Genomic DNA, 16,683 nt, shown 5'->3' on the forward strand with positions numbered 1-16,683 from the left:
TCTCAGACATGCTTTCTTCAAAATTTGACATTTAATACTTAAACTCCAAAATTAGCCCTAATTCAAGAAGTATTCCTGTCCCAAAGGCAGCAGGAAACAATCAGTAGTCTATTCTCACATCCTGGGACAAAACCGGCAGCCAAATGTAGCTGAAAAGGTACATGAATAAAGTAGCCTTTGGGTGGGGGGAGGTTTGGGGGACACTATAAGAGCCGGAAACACAGAAATTTGGGCGATAATAGTCCAAGACAAAATCCTCAACCCAGTCCTGGAATCTAAAGAGGTCTTAGATCACAGTGGAAATAACGGGGACTTCTAGCAGAGAGCCAGTAAACAAATGTAGCACCGTACCTCCAAAACCACAAATGTAGAAGAAATCATAACCCCCAAAGACAGGAAAATGTTTTGTTGAGTGTTGAGTAAAGAGTTGGCTACCAAACCAAAACATGGGGAATTAAGTTGTCCAATAAATTTTTCCACACCATACTGATCTGGTAACTCGGTGGGGAATTATCGCTAGATTTCCTCTTTCTTTCGCCATTAAAACAACTTCCTACTGTTAAAGGATGCTCCATGCCGAGAAGGTGACCAGAAGGTGAGGCCAGGAAGGACTCAATGATCAAACCTTCCTAGCACTCTGTCACCAATCTAGGAAATGTAAGGGAGCCATTAATACTTAGAAAGAGCTGAAAGTAAAAGTCAGTCAGCAGAGAAGCCACCAAAAGTACGAAGCTGTGAGCCAGAGCAGAGGGCGGATGAAGGAATATTCCCGATGAGCCACAGAAGCTGCTGGAAGCTCCAGGCAGAGGAGAGAGGAGGGGAGTGGGATTCTAGGAATGCAGGCATCTAGGCCCCCTGGGGTGCCAAGTGCCCCTTGAGGTCCTCAGGGAGGTGTTGACTGCAGGGCTGAGAGGTGCAGCCCTAATCTTCCTCACTTCCCTTTATGCCTAAAATAAAACTCCATCACCCATGATAAACTCAGTGAGTATCTATTTCTCATCATCTGAAGAAGCCTCATTCGCACCTACCTTAAGAGTTAAATATAAACGTGAAAGTCTAACAGAAGAGAATAACCAGCTGCTACTTGTTCACTAACACAATATTGAATATATTTTCAGGATAAATATGTACTTTACACATATATATATAAAATATATATGTGTACACTATATATATATATTATATATACATACGTTATATACATGTATATCACATACATGTATATGTATGTACATTATCTATATGTACATATGTATATATATGTTTTTATGCACAGGTGCATATATATATTTTATATATAAAATATCAAATTTATATATATTTTGGCATTTATATATATTACACATATATTTGCATATTTTATATACCACATATTATTTATATTATATATTATACATAAAAATATAAATATTATATTATATATGATATAATATATAAGTATTAAAATATTTTATATATATTTTATATATATATATAAAAAATATCAAACCCCCACTGAATACCCATGAGCTATTATCATTTTATAGACACAGAAACTGAAGTTTGGAGGGTTTGAATACCTTGCCCAAGATCACATGGCTAATAAGTAGCAGAAAGGTGATAGGAACCCAAGACTGTCATCCCCTAAAGCCTGTGCTTTAGCACATGATACCATTAGATTCAACAGCAACCGGGTAAAAAAAAACAGTCAAAAATTCCCACCCAACAACACAAAGAGTTTTCTGCAGACAACAGTGAAACACTGGCAAGACTCATACTCTATTTAGCAATAATAAATTTATAAAACAAAACTAGTGACAAACCCTCTAATTTACTTAAGCACAAAAAATAAGAGAAAACTAGGGGGAAAAAAGACTAATTGGTTGGACTACACAAAATTAAAATTTTTATCTGCCCCCCTCAAAAAAGGAGACACAAAATAAATCAAAAGACAAATGACCAATTGGAAGAAAATATTTGCAATGAATCAAAAATAAACAACTAATATCCTTAACATGTAAAAAGTGTGTACAAATCAGTAAGACAAACAGGAAAAAAATGGGGAAAAATCATTAACAGTTAGTAGAAGAAATACAAATTTTCAATCAAGTACACAAATTATGTTTACCCCTACTAATTACCAAAATGCACTTTTTGAAAGTCACTTCCATACGTTGTATCACTTGGCATAATCTCTCTAAAGTGTAATTTGGCAATATGTCAAAGGGCTTCTAAGTATTTATCCTAAGGAATGGCTTCCTGATGTACATACAAGGATAGTAACAGCAATATCATTTAGGTAGAGAAATGTTAAAAATAATCTCAATGGTCAACAATTGGGAACGAATTTGTAAAATTACAGTAAGTCTAAATAATGGAAGGCTATTTATCACCAAAAATCAAATTTTAAAAGAATATTTAACAACATGGGAAAATGTTCTCTATATATTAAGGTGGGGGGGAAGTATTAAGAAGGTTGGAATCTCAATTTTTTAGCAAATGGGTTCAAAGGGGGAAAAATCAATGATGCGCATATGTATCTGTATACATATCTCTGAATCATGTGTACGCAGACCAACCCAGCCCAAACACCTAAAAATGTTCACAGTGGTTATTGCTGGATTGTGTGATTACAGGTGATTTTTATTTTCCTCTTTGTGTTTCTTTTTTTTTTCCACAAGGAACCACAGATAAAAACTCATGTTTAATTATTCAAAAAAAGGGACAATTGTCTTAAGGTATCTAAAACAAAATGGAAGTAGACAATGAAGTGTGATTAGTGAAGTGTGGTAGCAAGTGGCTGAGTTAATGATGAAGAGAGTGTATGTAAGTAGCTATGCAAGAAAAAAGGCATGGCAATGAACAAATATTAACCTAATTGATTAATAACCTCAGATATTCTGGAACACACCTGAAACTGGCCTGGTTTAAAGAATTTTAAAACACTTAAATACCTGGTCAAAAATGGTTTTATTTATTTATTTTTAAAGTTTTTATTTGTTTGTTTGTTTATTGAGAGAGAGAGAGAGAGAGAGAGAGAGAGAGTGTGTGTGTGTGTGTGTGTGTGTGCCCGCATGCGTGCACGCGAGCTGAGGGAGGGGCAGAGATGGGGGGGAAGAAAGAATCTCAAGCCAACTCTGCGCTGAGCATGGAAGCTCAACTCCAAGGCTCCATCTCACAACCCTGAGATCATAACCTGAGCCGAAACCAAGAGTCAGATGCTTAATGAACTGCACCACCCAGGCGCCCCTAAAAATGCTTTTAAAAATTATTTTAAAAATATGTATAGTTGGTCATCTGAAGAAACTGGTTTATATTAGATGATTTGTATTTATTTTTAAATAAATATGCCCCTTTGAAATCTGTAAGACATTACTCTAAGTCTGATTAGAAAGAAACTATTACTCCACACACTCTCAGGTGCTTTAATTTAATGGCCTTCTATGACAAAAAAGAAAGAAAAAAAAAAGCGCATCCTTGATCTAGGAAAAGAGCATCTCAGAGTGATGAATTAGGTGAGAGTACAACAGTCATATGGCCATTCCCTCCAGAGGGAAATTCAAGTTTCATTACATCAAATTGGGCTTGAAATTGCAACTACTGCTCACAAATGTTAGTTTTTAATAGAATAAAATGTCATCTTGTGGGAATGACACTCTACAAACCTGGAGAAGTGTTTTCAAAACAAGGTTTTTTTTTTTTTTATTAGTATTACTAAATATAAATGTTCAACTGAGAACTGAGTCAGAGACTACATTCTCTAATTAAATTTTTATCCCGGAATAAAGACTAGACTTAGAAAGCAAGACTTCTAATCGGAGCAGCAGTAATTCCAACTGAAAACCAGGTTATATCAGTGATAACACTTACCTTTATCCATTTGGTTCCACTAACATAAGGCTCAGATAAAATGCTAGAATATTCTGATCCCAGACTCAACAGCCAGCTTTCTCTGACACCTCTCTTCACCTGGGCACTTCCTCATTCCATTTGCCTCCCATGCCCCTTCTCAGCCCAAATGGAGCTTGGAAAAACTGGTCAAGCTCCAGCTAGTCTGCATAATAAGTAAGGTGAAGGCACTTGGTGTTTTGCTTTGTTTTTAATAAATAATCTGTGTTCATTCTTGCAGGAGGGCAGTTTAACAAGAAGACTACGGGATTGTTTGGTGGGCTACAGAAGACATGGACTTACATGCAGTCCTACCCTTTGATTCCAACTTCTCTCTCCCCTCATAGAGATTTTTCTCCCTCCAACACAAAAGAAAATTACCAAAACTAAGACTAGGGCACCTGGGGGGCTCAGATGGTTGAGCGACTGCCTTCGGCTCAGGTCATGATCCTGGAGTCCCGGGATCCAGTCCCACATCAGGCTCCCTGCTCAGCGGGGAGTCTGCTTCTCCCTCTGACCCTCCCCCCTCTCATGCTCTCTTCCCTCTCAAACAAATAAATAAAATCTTAAAAAAAACAAAACAAAACTAAGATTAATGCTAACCAGACCTACTCAACATAGCTACCAGTCCCCACCACTTCCTTCATTAAGAAAATTCGCTGCTGGGCGCCCGGGTGGCTCAGTCGGTTAAGCGTCTGCCTTTGACTCAGGTCATGATGCCAGGGTCCTGGGATGCAGTCCAGCATCAGGCTCTCTGCTCAGTGGGGAGTCTGTTTCTCCCTCTGCCCCCTCCCATGCACACGTGCGCTCTCTCTCTCTCTCAGAAATAAAATCTGAAAAACAAAATCTGCTGCCAAAAAGTTATGCATTTATGTTTAGCATAATATGATATGATTTCTATTTAATATAGATACACACGCGTTTGTGTATATGTATATACATAATACATTTATGTGTGTATCGTATACACATGCATGCACACAAGGCTCAAGGTCCTCATCTCTAGTGAACTCATAAAAGGCGGCAGACCACTGAACCTGGCATGGTGGAGCGTGGTGGAGGCGGGAAAGGCACCCTTCACTCCCCGGGAACACACACAGAGATTGTCATCACAACAAGCACCCCAGCCATGCCCAGGACTTTGGGCTTTGGTTTATTCCTTGCTGATTCATGACCCGATTAGCTGCTCACTAAAACTTTTATTTGAAAACCCTCGGTAGGATTCCACTCTGATGAAATGTTCTCTTGAGCGAATCTGGTTTTGCCACTATCTGAGGGGTTTCCCAAAACGTAGGATTTTCACTGCTAAGCCTGAGAGTCCTGGGCACAACCGGATGGCTGGTGGCTCTGCAAAGGTAACACAACAGGACCTACCACAAAAGGCCACTGTAAGGAAGAAATTCCATTTTGCAGCAAAGCACCCAGGACACAGCCTGGCAGACTGTATGAGATCCATAAATGTTCGTGATTATTGTTATCAGTATTACATCCGCATGGGGAAAGCAAAGAGCAGGCACTCATTTCTTTCCTGTTGGGTTTCGGTGGTTCAGGAGCTCATGAAATCCCTCGTGTTGCTCTAGGTAGACAAAGGATTCGCTGGGAGTGTAATTTCATCCTAGCATCCCTCCACAGAAATAGCAAGACTCCCTGAGGGCAGGTGCTCCCTCTGTCCCTCAGCACCACGCTCCGTGCTCCGGGGTGCCCATCACTGCTGTCCATTCTCCCATGTTCTATTCACAGAGCTCCGGCAAAGGGCAGGAAGTGACCAAGAGAGGAGCATCACGGAACAAGAGTAGCTAAACAGAGGCAGAAAGAAAGCCAGACACCTCACCAAAAAGCCATGGGATGGGATGTAAGACAACAAGAACTCACTACGGGATAAAAACAGCAGAAATAATGCAAACAGGGAGATGAGAAAGAATCAAATGGCTCAGAGAACAGGCGAGAGAAGCAAGCAGGATTGCCAAATGTTTTGGCAGCCATTTGGCTTAGGAGACTGATAAACTTATTAAAAAATTATAGTCAAAGAGACAGATCCAAACCTCCATATATCTCCATGGGAAACATCCAAAAAAATGTATGTTTGCAAATAGCAACTTCACCCATCTGTTGCAGTGTTGGTACATTTTCTCAGGAAAGAGCTGAGGGTCCATTAAAAGTCCCATGACACTGCAAAATATTTGTCTGCTTCTGGCCGGTCACCTTTCACTCTGATACCTAGATGCCTTCCTTAGCAAATCCCTGCAGAAGGCACAGCTGTTCCGGGGCTGAGATTTTTCCCAAAGAACGCCACCTGGACAACCCGTTCCCTCTACACGTCACTCACACAGGCATACCCAGGAGCCGCAAGGAGTGGAGACACAGTGCCTGCAGAACCAGTCCCTGCTAACTTGGACACTGTAGCTCTGAGGCTGCCCTCCTGTCCTGGGAACATCAAAGCTTTCTTTGATGCACCTTCTCTGTTCCAGGAACTATTCTAGACACCAGGGAGAGAGCAGTGAGCCCTTCCTCATGGGGTCTACAGTCCAGTGGGGAGACAGACAACACGTCAACACATAAATATATATAAATATACATAAATATACACCATGCGGTCAGGTGATGTTATGGGTTGAATTTCATTCCCCTCTTCCAAATTCATGTGTTTAAGTCTTGTCCTAATCCATCCAAGCTGCTCTAACAAAGTACCATCGACTAGGTGGCTTCTAAACAACAGAAATTTATTTCTCACAGTTTTGGAGGCTGGAAGTCCAAGATCAAGGCGCTGGCAGATTTGGGGTCTGGTGCTATGTCTACCTGCTGTGTTCTTGCGGGGGTCAACGGAGCTTTCTGGGGTCTCTTTTATAAGACCACGAGTCTTATTCATGGGCCCTCTGCCCTCGTGCCTAATCACCTCCCAAAGGCCCCACCCCCCAAACAGGATCCCATTGGGGCTTAGGAGTCAACATATGAATCCCAGGGGGATACAAGCATTCAGACCATAGCAAGTGCTAAGCCCCAGGACCTCAGAATGTGACCTTATTTGGACATATGGTCTTTACAGGAGTAATCAAGTTAAAGTAAGGTCGTTAGGATGGGCCCTAATCTAATATGGCCAGTGTCCTTCTAAAAAGGGGAAGTACAGACACAGGGACAGACACACATACAAGAAAGATGACAGAAGAGTCACAGGGAGGAGACAGTCATCTGCGAGGCAAGGAGAGAGGCCCGGAGCAGACGCCCCCTCACAGCCCTCAGGAAGAACCAACCCTGCCGGCACCTTGATCTTGGACTTCCAGTCTCCAGTCTTCCAGTCTCTGTGCTCAATACACTTCTGTTGAAGCTACCCAGTTGCTGGTACTTTGTTACAACAGCCCCACAAGCTAATTGAGGTGATGAGAAGCACTTTGAGGGAAGACAAAAGAGCCCGAGGGTCCCAAGGCATAATTTTACACAGGTGCTTACACTTAGTGCATTTTATGTCCAAGTCAAGTGGCGGACTATATTGCTCCTTTAAAGATTTTCATTTCCCTCGATATTCCCCCTTTCCTTTTCTTCTCAACCACCCACCATAAATTCTATCTACTCCCTTTGAGATTATGGGACATGGATTCAGAGTTGTCCGGGCAAGAGTCAAGGTTTTCCAAAGATCCGTCCACACTCTATCATGCCCGATGCCCATGACCCAAGCACAGTAGGAGCCGGATGTCAGAATACCACGCCCAGTCGAAGGTCATGGTTGTAGAACCAGCCTGCCTGATCTGAGTGTAATCTGCAATTTTAGCCCAATCAGCACAGGTGCTAGCAAACCAAGGCAGCCCAAATCCTCATCCCAAAAATGCAGAGCAAACAAAGCAGTGGCTCTTAACATTCTGGGGGTAAAAAACTCCTTTTAGAATCCAATGAAAGCCAAGGACCCTCTCCCCAGAAATATATAATTATCCACATACAATTTGTAAGGGGTCATGGACCTACAAAGTTCATCTATGGTCCCTCTCTAATTAGTGGGATCCAGGGAAACAACTTCTGCGGTGGCAAGAATCACCAAGAAACAAAGCCAAAGAATAAACAGGGAGCAGGAGAAGATGGACAAGGCTGCAAAACAGATCACTGAAAGAGGACTGATCTCCTTAATATATAATATGTACCTAGAAATCAATAAGAAAAAGACACAAAGCCCAGGGGAAAATGGTGAACAGACAGGAGCAGTGAACAGAAATATATGCAAATTGTCGTTAAACATGAAAATATACTCAACTCACTTGTAAATAAGAGGAGCTATAAATAAAACTGGATACCCATGTTTAACCTACAAAACCAGCAAAGATCCAAACGTTTAAAGAGGGCCTTGTATTGACAAAGCTATGGAAAGATACCCCCACGGCAGGTTAACGTGTACAGAAACTGGGATAACCTCTATGGAAGGCAATTTGACAACAGTTATTGATAGTTAAAACAATCATACCCTTTTACCTAAGGCTAGGAATTGATCCCTCAGATATGCCTGAGACATTTACAAAATAACCAACGGGCACAGATGTTTACTGCTGCAGTTTGAGAATGACAAAAAATTCCATACAACCTAAATGTCCCTTCTTTAAATGTCTTTAATTCTTTAAATAACATCCTCTGAGTTAACCAACAAGGAATGATACAGCAAATATGTTAGCTCCATCTGATGAATAAAATGCAGTAATTAAAAATAATGAGGCACGCCTGGGTGGCTCAGTCGGTTGAGCATCTGCCTTCCACTCAGGTCATGATCCCGGGGTCTTTGGATGGAGCTCCACGAGCCCCACATCAGGCTCCCTGCTCAGTGGAAAGCCTGCTTGTCCCTGCCTCTCTCCTCCACTTGTGCTCTCTTTTGCTATTTCTCTCTCTCAAATAAGTGAATAAAATCTTTTTTAAAAAAATGAGGCAATCCTATATAGTTTTGGGGGAAGGATGCACAACACATATATTACTAAGTGAAAAAAAGCAAGACACTCAACAGCATGTACGGTGTACACCTCTCTATACCTACATTTACAAATGTGTATGAACACTTTCAGGCACAGAGAGCATCTTCGGAAGGATACACAGGAAACTAGAAACAGGGGTGCCTCCGGGGAGAGAAAGGAACCAGCTGCTGAGGCACACCGGTGAGGGGCAGAATGACCTCTTACTACATACCCTCTCGAAACCTTTGAATTTAAGAACCTGGGTCTGTATGAACTACACCAAAACTTAACCAAACGAATCCTAAAACACACAAAAATTATTAAAAACCAAAAAGAAGCCAGTAATTAGGAAGTGCATAGCTAAGGAGGGCAGGGCCAGCAGGGTGAGGTGGTAAGATGTTAAGAAACAGGGGCGCCTGGGTGGCTCAGTCGTTGAGTGTCTGCCTTCGGCTCAGGTCATGGTCCCAGGGTCCTGGGATCGAGCCCCACATCGGGCTCCCGGCTCGGCGGGAAGCCTGCTTCTCCCTCTCCCACTCCCCCTGCTTGTGTTCCCTCTCTCACCATGTCTCTCTCTGTCAAATAAATAAAATCTTTAAAAAAAAAACACACAAAACATGTTAAGAAACAGCTCTGACCCAAGTAGTCTTTTGTCCACCGGAATGTCCCGAATCATTAACTCTAACCGACAATAGCCCAGTTTCCCACAACTGCTTCAAGAACTTTTCCCACGACCCAGGGGAGGGAGGGTCCCTCCTACTGTCTCTGAACTAGGCGCACTGGTCAACAAGTTAGTCAAACTCCGCTGACACCAAGTTTTCCAGAGAAAACAACACATAAAAGTATCCTAAAAGTACCCCCCACACACATCAGGGCCCCCAAGAATTCCAACCGAAGAGAAACATGAGGCCAGAATATTTCCCAGGACACGGAGTTTGGTGTGTAGACCTTGCTGATGCACCCTCATTTCAGGGTGACAGGGATCACAACTGGGTCAGCAAGGTGGGGCGGGGAAGCTGGCCACTTTCTTTATGGAAGCAGCCTGGACTCAGATTAAGACTCCCTCCCAGCTGGGCCCTGGTCCTGTCTCCCCCAGTAAAGCCAGTGAGCTGCAGACGCGAGGCTGCCTCCCAGCTTCCAGCTTCTAGCTGCAAGCAACGGCCCCGCCCCCAACGGCCCTCAGCAAGTGCCCAAGGTCATGCCCCCTTCCCAGGGCAGCCCCCATCCAATGACGGGTCCCCTCACTCCAACCTGGACCCCTGTGTAGGACCATCTCAGCGGCAGGGTCTGCTGTGCCCCTCCCCACCCCTCCCCTCCCAAGTACCGGTGTAAGTATACTCCCCGAGACCATATTCTTCTCCGGCTCAAGGCCTGCTTCCCAGGAAACCCCAAGCAACACAAGCCTAACAGTCTTCAGAGGCGCCGCGAGCGGCACCGTGTCCCACAAAACACATGTTCGAGTCCTACCCCCGGTACTTGTGAGTGGCACCTTATTGGAAATGGCACCTTTGCATATGTAATCAAGTGAAGATGAGGTCCTACTGGATTATGGTCAACCCTAAATCCAATGACTGGTGTTCTTATGAGGAGAGGGAGATTTGGAGACAGAGGGGACACACAGAAGGATGGAGGCCACGTGAAGACGCAGGCAGAGCCTGGAGCGGTGCAGCCACAAGCCAAGGAATGCCAAGGACTGGCGGTAAGCACCAGAAGCCAGAAGCGACAAGGAAGGATCCTCCCCTAGAGTCTCCAGAGGGAGCACGGCCCTGCTGACACCTGGAGTTGGGACTCCTGGCCTTCAGAACTGGGAGGGAATAGCCACCCAGTTTATGGTTATTTGTGACGCAGCTCTAACAGGAGAGAAGTAAAGGTCAGAGAGGAAAATCTACTAAGGCACTCCTCTACGTCATCCCTACAGGTAAGAACCCCAGCAAGTGGGTTCTCACCTGCCCAGCGCCACTGCAAGCCTGTAGTAAGAAAATCCAGGGAGGACCCCGGATAAACCACAAAACACACTACACCACCCCCCTGAGAGCTGGTCCTTGTGATCAAGGAGAGGCAGTAGCCCTCCCTTCCTCCCTCTGTACAGGTTATCAGCCTCCTCGGGTCCTATTCAGGCCCCGGGGCTCACCTCCTTCCTACTGGTCATCTTTTTGAGAGCATCTTTAAAGAGCTCGCACCAGTTTGCTAAAAATAAGGCTTGCACACTTCTCTATGCATTTCCATTAGCCAAGAGAGCAGGTCACTGGGTTACCATGAATAATCGAGACAGGGGTGTTATGTCCCAAGGGAAACGATAGTTTGTGCCCAAACCACCTGGTCACCGAAGGCACTTGGCCTGCCCATCTCTCCGGGCAGATGCAGCTGCCGCCGTCCTCCCCCTCCCCCCACCTTCTGGAAGATCCCCACCAGGATGGCTGACTGCCATGCCTCCCTGGAGCAGAACGCTGTCGTCGAACCCAGCCTGTATGGTGAGTCAACACCTGCAGAGAAAATTTAGGGTTGTACGGCTCTTCGCGGGCCCCGCGCAGCCCTGTTGTGCCGATTCCTAAGCTCCCTTTGAAGTCCACGGGACCTGCGCATCGGTGAACACTAAGAACTGAGCCCTACGTGCCAATTTCCACCATTCACACGTACTTCAAAAAGATGAGACGGGGCAGGAAGTTCAAAAAGGATGTGCCCGCAACTGCAGCATGCAATCTCAGAAATTATAGGCACTGCCTTGTCACGCACGCCACACTGAGCAGGTGCTTTTGCCAAACGCCTCCTTCTTGCCAAGAAATTCCTGCTGCGGATTAATAGGAATTTCCAGTTCTCTAATCATTTCTTGTTCCTCGGAGCTGTTACCCCTACATTTCTAGCACTTCAAAAAAAATTTATATATATATATATACATATATACACACAGGATTTAGCACCTGTTTGTTTCAGAAATACTTTCTAAAAACAGATCTGCCAAAAGGCCATCTCTAAAATTAGTCATATTTCCTGTTCTGCAAAACATAGTAAATCGTATTTTTAGTAACTCCTTCACTCCAGGTATCTGGCACTGTCGTGCTCCAAGCATAATTATTGGCAACTTACTAAGCAGGCAACCCTTATTTTTAGCCCCAAAATAGCTCCAACGAAAGTGATAAACAGGCTTATTTTTTTTAAACCAAGGGTTAGAACAAGATATTTAAACCTCTTAACCAATCATTTATGTACCCAACTTTGCATCTCAGAAAGACTTAATCACAAAAGGAGGTCCTTTGTGGCATCAACCCCTGCCCCCTTTTTTGCAGCTTTGCTTCTGAAACCAGCCCCCTACCTGAGATGTACCTTGCTTTTCACTGTCAGCCTTTCCGACTTTCTTTTCGCACGTTTTTTTTTTTAAATGTAACAATAACCAATTATGTGCCATAAACGATGCATTTCATAGGTATCATGGACCAATTTCAGGGGCAGCAAGCACAACCTCTCTGGGTCTTTCAAAGTCATCACTCAATATCCCCCTTCAGCAACTTTGCTCTTTGTCTCAAAGCCACAGTGAATACTCTTCAAAATCTGATTTTGTGGTGCCTTTTCCTCCTCCAATCGTCAGTTTCCTGTAGTCGCAGACACCCTGGCCTAAGAACATACCCGTTAGGAGTCTCACATGACCGAGGGAATTATTTATTTTTAAAGCCATATTAACAGAGACGACATCCACTCAAAGCTAAAGGAGGACAAAAACAGGTATCACCCAAACCCATTCTCTCTTTTCAAGCAGCAACAGGACCATCTAGATCCAAATGACTTTCAAACAGGCAACTTCAGAGGGCAGGCAGGCGAAAATACTGTCCAGCAGACAGCGGTGACCGAAGGAAGCTTCTTGATGAGGTAGGATTGAAGCCTGAGATGAAAGTCAGGAAAAAGTGGTTTTCTGTCATCTCCAACTGCAATTCCCAGCAAGCCGTGGAGGGTGTGGTCCAGATCTTTTTGGAAATGTGCACTGAGTCAAAATGTAACACACACACACACACACACACACACACACACACACACACACACACCCAGTGTCCTAAACCAGCGGTACTCTAGATTTGGCCACAAATCACCCAAATTTGCATAGTTTGAGATTGCAACTGTGAGGCAGGCCAAACGTGGGGACCCTCTCTTCTACCCTTTCTCCATCCCACCTTTCAGCTTTTGCATGAACTGATTCCCCACCACAAGCTGCCCCGGATCCTGCCACTTGGGGGATGGTACAGGGCCATGCATTCACTTCTTACTACAGTGTCCGTGACTTAATTTTCCTCCCGCTGTGGTCTATGTCCTTTAAAAAAGGAAGACAAGGATAAAAGTGAAGGGCTCTATCTAAAGTATGCACCCCAAAAAAGGGGGCACTACTGGGGGGAGAGGCTCTCCCGGGCCCTTCATATCACCCACTGGGGAGGGACACCTCACTTCCCCTCCCCCGGGGTACTGTCACCTCAAGGTCTCCCCTTGCTAGGTTCACATAAGTACCCCTTCACCAGCCTGAAAACCCTCTTACCAGCTCCCCTTGTAAAAAGAGGGCTGCATATAGCAGAAGATTGACTTCACCTGTGTTTGGGTTCAGTAAGACAATATCCAGAACACAAGTGTGGATGGGGGCTCACGAACTCGGTCATCCTTCCCAAAGTCATGCATGCAGTGCACGCGCGCTCACACGCACACGCACATTTTAATCTCTGTGCTCTGCCAAAACCCTAATCTACTAGGTTAAGCGTTAAAGGTGTTGGATTTGGGAGATAAAAGCTATGAATGACACCCATTGTTTCCTTAAAGCTGGCAATTAAGTGAACTAAAATCCAGGTTTCTCATGATGCTTGTACTCCCTGAAGCACTGATTCTCACGGCTAGAGCCAATCGGGTAGTCGAGAATGACAACCTGACAGGCAGTTAATGGTCCCCTCCCCTGGCTGAGACGAGGTGAGATTCATTTAAGAAAGATAAGACAAGAGGCGCCTGGGGTGGCTCAGTCAGTTGGGTGTCTGACTCTTGATTTCAGCTCCGGTCATGATCCCAGGGTCGTGGGTTCAAGCCTCCCGCGGGCTCTGCTTAGCAGGGAGTCCGCTTGAGATTCTCTCTCTCCTCCTCCCTCTGCCCCTCCCCCCAGCTTACTTGCACTCTCTCTCTCTTTCTAAAATAAATAAAGTCTTCAAGAAAGAAAGAAAGAAAGATAAGACGAGAGAGAAAGGACATGGACACCTAGGGGTGCAAAAGGCTCCTCATTTGGACCCCGTTTGGGCAAGAACTCCCTGCTCTCCAGGTTGTCCTGTGGGCCCAGCACAGAGCTCTAGAAGCCCCGAGTAGGGCCTGAGCTCGGAGCGCATCCTCGCCCAGTTCAGCCAAGGCCAACAGCCTTGTCTTATGAAGCCAAACTGCACCGGTGAGGAGCCAGAGACCCAACAGGGCATGGGAAAGTGGAGAGAAGCCAGGAGAGGCTGAGCGGCGGGGCAGGCGAGATGCATGCGCTCGTAATGTTGGCCATATGCCGTCAGTATAAAGTCTCGTCTCTTTTTTGCTAAGTTTCAAGCGGGAACATGCACAACCAGACTGAACCCTATACGTTTCAAAGGAAAACAAAGTTCTACTACCCATGCCAACAGGAATTTACCCAGGCATGGGGAAGTGAGCCCACTGTAGCTAGCGAGGGGGACCTCGGCCGTGCACCCCGGCCGGATGTGTCAGTTGGCCAGCCCACTGCAAAACCAAAGGATTGGAAAGTATGCTGTGCTTGCTCTCTTTGGACTAGAATGAGGTTAGGAGTGTTTTTCCTTCTTCTTTGAAGACTTAATTCAGTGAGTTCGTTCTGCACACTCCCTTTTTACATGGAAATTCAAGCAAGAGGCACTTTTTAAACTACTCGCTCTAATTCCACCTACCTAAAACAAAGGTACCCCACTGGAGCATGAGCAGCTTAGGAATAGAGGACAAATGACAAGGTGATAGGGACCTGCACTCAAATGCGAGGGGCCTCAGGACCCAGTAGGGAAAGGAGGAGGGAAACCAAAGTTAGGTGAGGCTGGGGACAGGAGGGCAGGGCAGCTCGCCCCAGAATCAGAGCTCCACAGTATGGCACTCCCAGGAACTCCCAGGCCGGGTAGAGGATCTCAGGTCAGTGGGCAGAAGGGTAGGTAGGAAGCCTACAGGCCCCTCTCCCCGGATGTGCTGATGCCTCCCTGATGAATGAGTCACCAAAAGGGGCTGCTCCCTGGCCAGTGCTGAGAGACTCCAAGCCTTGGAGGTGGGGGGGGGGGGCAGGGGAGGAGGGGGAGCCTTGAGTCTGAGATGACCAGAAGTTTGCCCCAAACTTGGGCAGCTGCCAGGCAGCCTCACCACTTGGGATGACCCAGTGTCTGGGCCACTCCCCTGCAAAAATAAGTCATCCTATCTTGAGTTTCTTCTCACAGATCCAAGTTACAACTTAGATCTCCCTCAGCAAAGCCTGGCAAGGGTTCACAACCATCTAACTTCTCACAAGTCTGGAGAGGGTGCCCCTTTGGGTCTCTGGGGATCTTCCTTCGCTTTCTCTTCTTCCAGGAAGATATGAAGGCACCTCCCAACCCTGAAGCTTGGGGATATCAGTGTGTAGTTCTGTACCGGCCTGAGCAGGGGCCTTACTGCAGCTCCTACCCAGTGGCTGAAGAGAGTGGAGGAGGGATGGAGGGAAGGAGACGGGAATGGGTAGGGAATGGAGGGGTGGATGAGATCGGAAAGCAGGGGTGGGAGGGAATGGGTGGGTGGAAGAGGGGCCGGAAAACCCTCACCTGAGCACGAAAAACTTCCCTAGCTGCCCCAGCCTACAGGTGTAAAATGTCCCCGGGGTCTCGGCCTTCCCCCACCTCCTAAGCCCGGGAGAGGAATCAGATTCTAAGCTTCCCCAAGGGCTGGCTAACCGGCTCCCCCACCCAAAACGTAATGGCCCACGCAACACAATGGTCTGGCTCCAGCCCCTCGACTGACGTGGGGCTCCTATGGGCCCCAAGAACAGAGCACCTCCACCATCCCCCGCGCTGGTGTCCACCAGGCGGCGCTCTTCGAGGAGCAAAAAGGCTGCGGCTGGCTTAGTGGGTAAACCAGCCGCCCCCCCCCCCCCCAGGGCAGCCGACCCCAGACCGCCCCTCCGGCCAAGCCGGTAAGCCCGCCGCGGGGGCGTGCGCGCGCGTTGGCCTCGTCCCCTCTTTCAACCCGCAAGGAAAGGCAGGCGGAGGGGACGTGCAGGGCCGGGACGACGCAGCCGGACTCCCGGTGCAGTGCTCCCGGCAGGGTCCCCCGCCGCTCCTCCCGCCCCGAGGGCCGGGGACCCCGCGCCCCGGGCGGCTCACCTTCTCTCCGGTCAGCACGTGCAGCCCCTCGCGCACCTTGGCGAAGGAGCCCTCGCCCAGCTTCCTGCTGCCGATGAGGTAGTTGCCCACTCGCTTGTGGTGCTGGAAGTCGCGGAGCCGCTCGCGGGGCACGCCGCTCACCCAGGCCGGCAGGAAACTTCCCTCGCAGGCCGCCGCCGGCCTGGCCGCGTCCTCGGCGCCGCCGCCGCCGCCCCCGGGCGCCGCCGGCTCGCCCAGCAGCCCGTCCCCGGCCGCCGCCGGCATCGCGCTCGACCGCCGCCCGCCGGCTCCGCTCGGCTCCCGCGCTCGCAGCTCCTCGGCCGCCGCCTCCGGCTGTCCGGGCTCCTCCCGCCGCCGCCCTGGGCCCGGCCCCGCCCGGGCCGCGTCTCCCGCGCCCCCGGGCCGCCGCCGAGCGCCGAGCGCAGACAATAGCGGGCGACCGGGGACCGGGGACCCGCCCCCAAGAAGTTCTTCTTCAGAGGGTCGCCCGGGCCCCTGCCAGCACCCCGGGGACCCCGACCGGGTCCCGTCCGGCGGCTGATGACAGTCGCGCCCCGCTAGCGGGC

General features: G+C 47.3%; 1 protein-coding gene across 1 annotated transcript in view; it reads right to left on the reverse strand.

Moving 5' to 3' along the window:
• Positions 1 to 16,381, reverse strand: part of HUNK (hormonally up-regulated Neu-associated kinase) — a 101,037-nt gene extending 84,656 nt beyond the window's left edge. Inside the window, exon 1 of the mRNA XM_028116851.2 lies at positions 16,118 to 16,381. Within this exon, the coding sequence (XP_027972652.1) occupies positions 16,118 to 16,381 (264 nt within the window). The remainder of the gene's footprint in view (positions 1 to 16,117) is intronic.
• Positions 16,382 to 16,683: the final 302 nt, after the last annotated feature.

Source organism: Eumetopias jubatus, unplaced genomic scaffold, assembly GCF_037043125.1.
Source record: "Eumetopias jubatus isolate StellerSeaLion01/CBP00866 unplaced genomic scaffold, mEumJub1_p1.0 scaffold_1, whole genome shotgun sequence".
Taxonomy (NCBI): Eukaryota; Metazoa; Chordata; class Mammalia; order Carnivora; family Otariidae; genus Eumetopias; species Eumetopias jubatus.